Raw genomic sequence first — 2,750 nt, forward strand, 5'->3', positions numbered from 1 at the left:
CCACAACGCAACCAGTATGACAAAGGCAACATAAATTAAATCACATCAAGTAAAGCAACAACAGAGAAAAGGCAAAGACGGAAGTTAAAATTGGCTGGGGCAGGCATTGAAGCATACAGAGAGAGGATAATGCCGATGTTGGGGCAAGTCATCCCTTATGATCTTAAGGCAATTCATCGTTTAAAATTCACGCTATTTCTTGGGACATTTCATCCTTCCCGCTCAAAATTGCTTTATCCCTCGTTTAAAACTCACACGAAATAGCGTGAATTTAGGTGTTTTTTTTGCTTCTTACCCCTTACCTCTTTGTTATCTTATGTAGCCTTATAGTGTCCCCGCGCATAGGTGCTTATTCCATCATTACGGAATCGGAAGGTCATCTGCTCTCTGTAGATGCTCACACCATCGAACAAGCATCTCTTATAATCGTCAAACCCCAATGGTCTTCTCTACTACGCACTTCTTGACTCCCTTACACTTTTTTTCTTCTTTTCCGTCTAACTGTTTATACGCATAAGTCTTTGCTCTAAGAGCGACAAACTCTCTCATTATTTCACCATCTAACTCATCATTCATAAGACCGATGACCTTTTTATTCAAACCTATGGGTAAAGGTCTGTTATCTTTCTTATCGTACGCCGAAGTGTCAAATCTTAAAGCTACATCGTCAGCGATATCTTTGTAGAAGTCGTCGGTTTTGATATGATAAACGAATGAATCTGTGTCCATGTAGCAAAGCTTGTCACCATATTTTAGTCTCATATAGTCGTGGTGGAACTCATACATAACTATCTTAGACAATTCAAGAATTGCAGGTCGTAGATAGATTGGCTTGTTCAACACGACTTTGATTTTCTGTATTTCAACACCCATCAATGTTTCTGAGAAACAGATGCTACCTTTGAAGTTGGGCTTCATCACCAGTCTCTCATATTGTTGTTTCTTGGTAGCCAAGCGCATGTCTTTGTGCTTACGTTGGTTTTCCATAGTTTTACCAAAGACCGATTATTCATCAGCTTGAAAAAATCTTTCTCGAAGTCATTCGTTGATTTTGTACGCAAATCGGTGTTAAAATCGATGTACGGTTTCAACCATGCGCTTTGCTCAAATGCTATCACCCTATGAACCTTATTAAGAACAAGACCATGTTTGAACGCTTGATCAAGCGCACGGATGTGAATAACATAATTTTTTCTGTCAGAAAGGCATGGAGTTAGCTTTTCGACCCCATTAATCTCCATTCGCTCAGGCATGAAAGGAAGATCGTTATGTGTATCATGTAGCTCTTTTGGATATCTCACATCCACCTCGAGTATGTAACCTTTTTCACCGTTTTCTTCAGCCAACATAGAAGTGAGTTTAGTCGTGAATTTATTAGGATCATCAACCCACTTGAACTTTCCCGTTGGTAATTTTTGAATCATAGCCCATCCATACAGATTGTTTGCATCAAGATACTGGAGATAGCTGGTCTCTTCGGTCGTCTTATATCGAACACCCATATATTTGTTGTTAACTTTAGCATGTCTATGAACAGCCTGAGTGAGACCTCCTCTAATACCTTTCTCCATAAACATATCCATATCATGCAACAAATCTAGCTTAATCTCGGTCTTTTTCAAACATGCTTGCCAAGCTAACCCAGGAGCAGTGTAAAAATGTGCAGGATCCAATTGATAATGTTTTAGGCATGTTTTCCTAAAAATCTTAAAAACATCAGCAAGCAATAGAACGTTGGTCTTGAGGTAGATATCATGATACACACCCATATTTTTGATTTTCATGTCTTTCCACACCTTCTGCGCATGCGCATAATCAGCATCACTGATACCGCTCATGTTCAACTTGCTGTAAAAATCATCTTTTGCCGTAAGATTAGTTTCATTGAACGTATCGAAAGAATCAACGTATTCATATGGATGAACTCCTTTTCTTCTCAATAGTTTGAATTGCTCATCACCCTTGAAGAATTTTCGAAGATTTTTACACTGCTCATCAGATAGATTGTTTACCAACTTATCCGGGCTACTAGCTATGAAACGCACACTATCGATGAATCTCAGTTGTATCCTGAGATTCTTTTTCTCACCTTTGTTCACATATTCACCGACCACAACATCCAGCGAGAAAGAGATGTATTTTTCTTTGTTTTCGGCGATGAGGGTAATCTTTTCATCTCCATACTGTTTGGCCAATTCCTTGATAAATAGATGCGCATCGTACCCACTCAGATTATGGAAGACGATTGGGATGTATTTAGGTACTTTATAACGGAGATTACAAGACCGATGTGCAGCTCCACGAAACTTACCAGTAAAATGACAATGATCAGCAACACGCATATCCTCGTTGAAATGTCTCTTGCATATGTGGTATTTATCTGAATTGTTATATCTTTGTAGCTCTTCATCCGTGAGATCTTGCATTCTTCTTTTTGAAAACATATTGTATAGCCTTTTCACTTCACCTACTACATGATTCACAAAGCGTAAAACGCAGTCTTCACCGCGGTAAATACTAATACACCGCTCAAGTTCTTTACAGCTACATAATGCCTCTTTTCCTTCTCACACAGTAAAAACAAAACAACCGTTTCTTTGCGGTCAAGATGCTTCGACTCACGGCACATATAGACACCTTCTCTCACGTCTTTTGTCAAAACATGCACAGCGATATCAGGGTTTCTTCTCTCAAACAAATCTATTTTATTTAGCGCCATTGGGAAAGATAGACCATCCTAGTTATACTTA

At 38.9% G+C, this 2,750-nt stretch overlaps 1 protein-coding gene across 1 annotated transcript; it reads right to left on the bottom strand.

The window, feature by feature from the left end:
• Positions 1–917: 917 nt before the first annotated feature.
• On the bottom strand, positions 918–2,426 carry LOC130648021 (uncharacterized). Its single transcript, XM_057454040.1, has one exon. The coding sequence runs from the start codon at positions 2,424–2,426 to the stop codon at positions 918–920; it is 1,509 nt and encodes a 502-aa protein (XP_057310023.1).
• Positions 2,427–2,750: the final 324 nt, after the last annotated feature.

This window comes from Hydractinia symbiolongicarpus, chromosome 6, assembly GCF_029227915.1.
Source record: "Hydractinia symbiolongicarpus strain clone_291-10 chromosome 6, HSymV2.1, whole genome shotgun sequence".
Taxonomy (NCBI): domain Eukaryota; kingdom Metazoa; phylum Cnidaria; class Hydrozoa; order Anthoathecata; family Hydractiniidae; genus Hydractinia; species Hydractinia symbiolongicarpus.

What these genes read in the sequence shown, in the direction of transcription:
- LOC130648021 (XM_057454040.1), bottom strand. Translation starts at nt 2,426, where the DNA reads ATGCAAGATCTCACGGATGAAGAGCTACAAAGATATAACAATTCAGAT.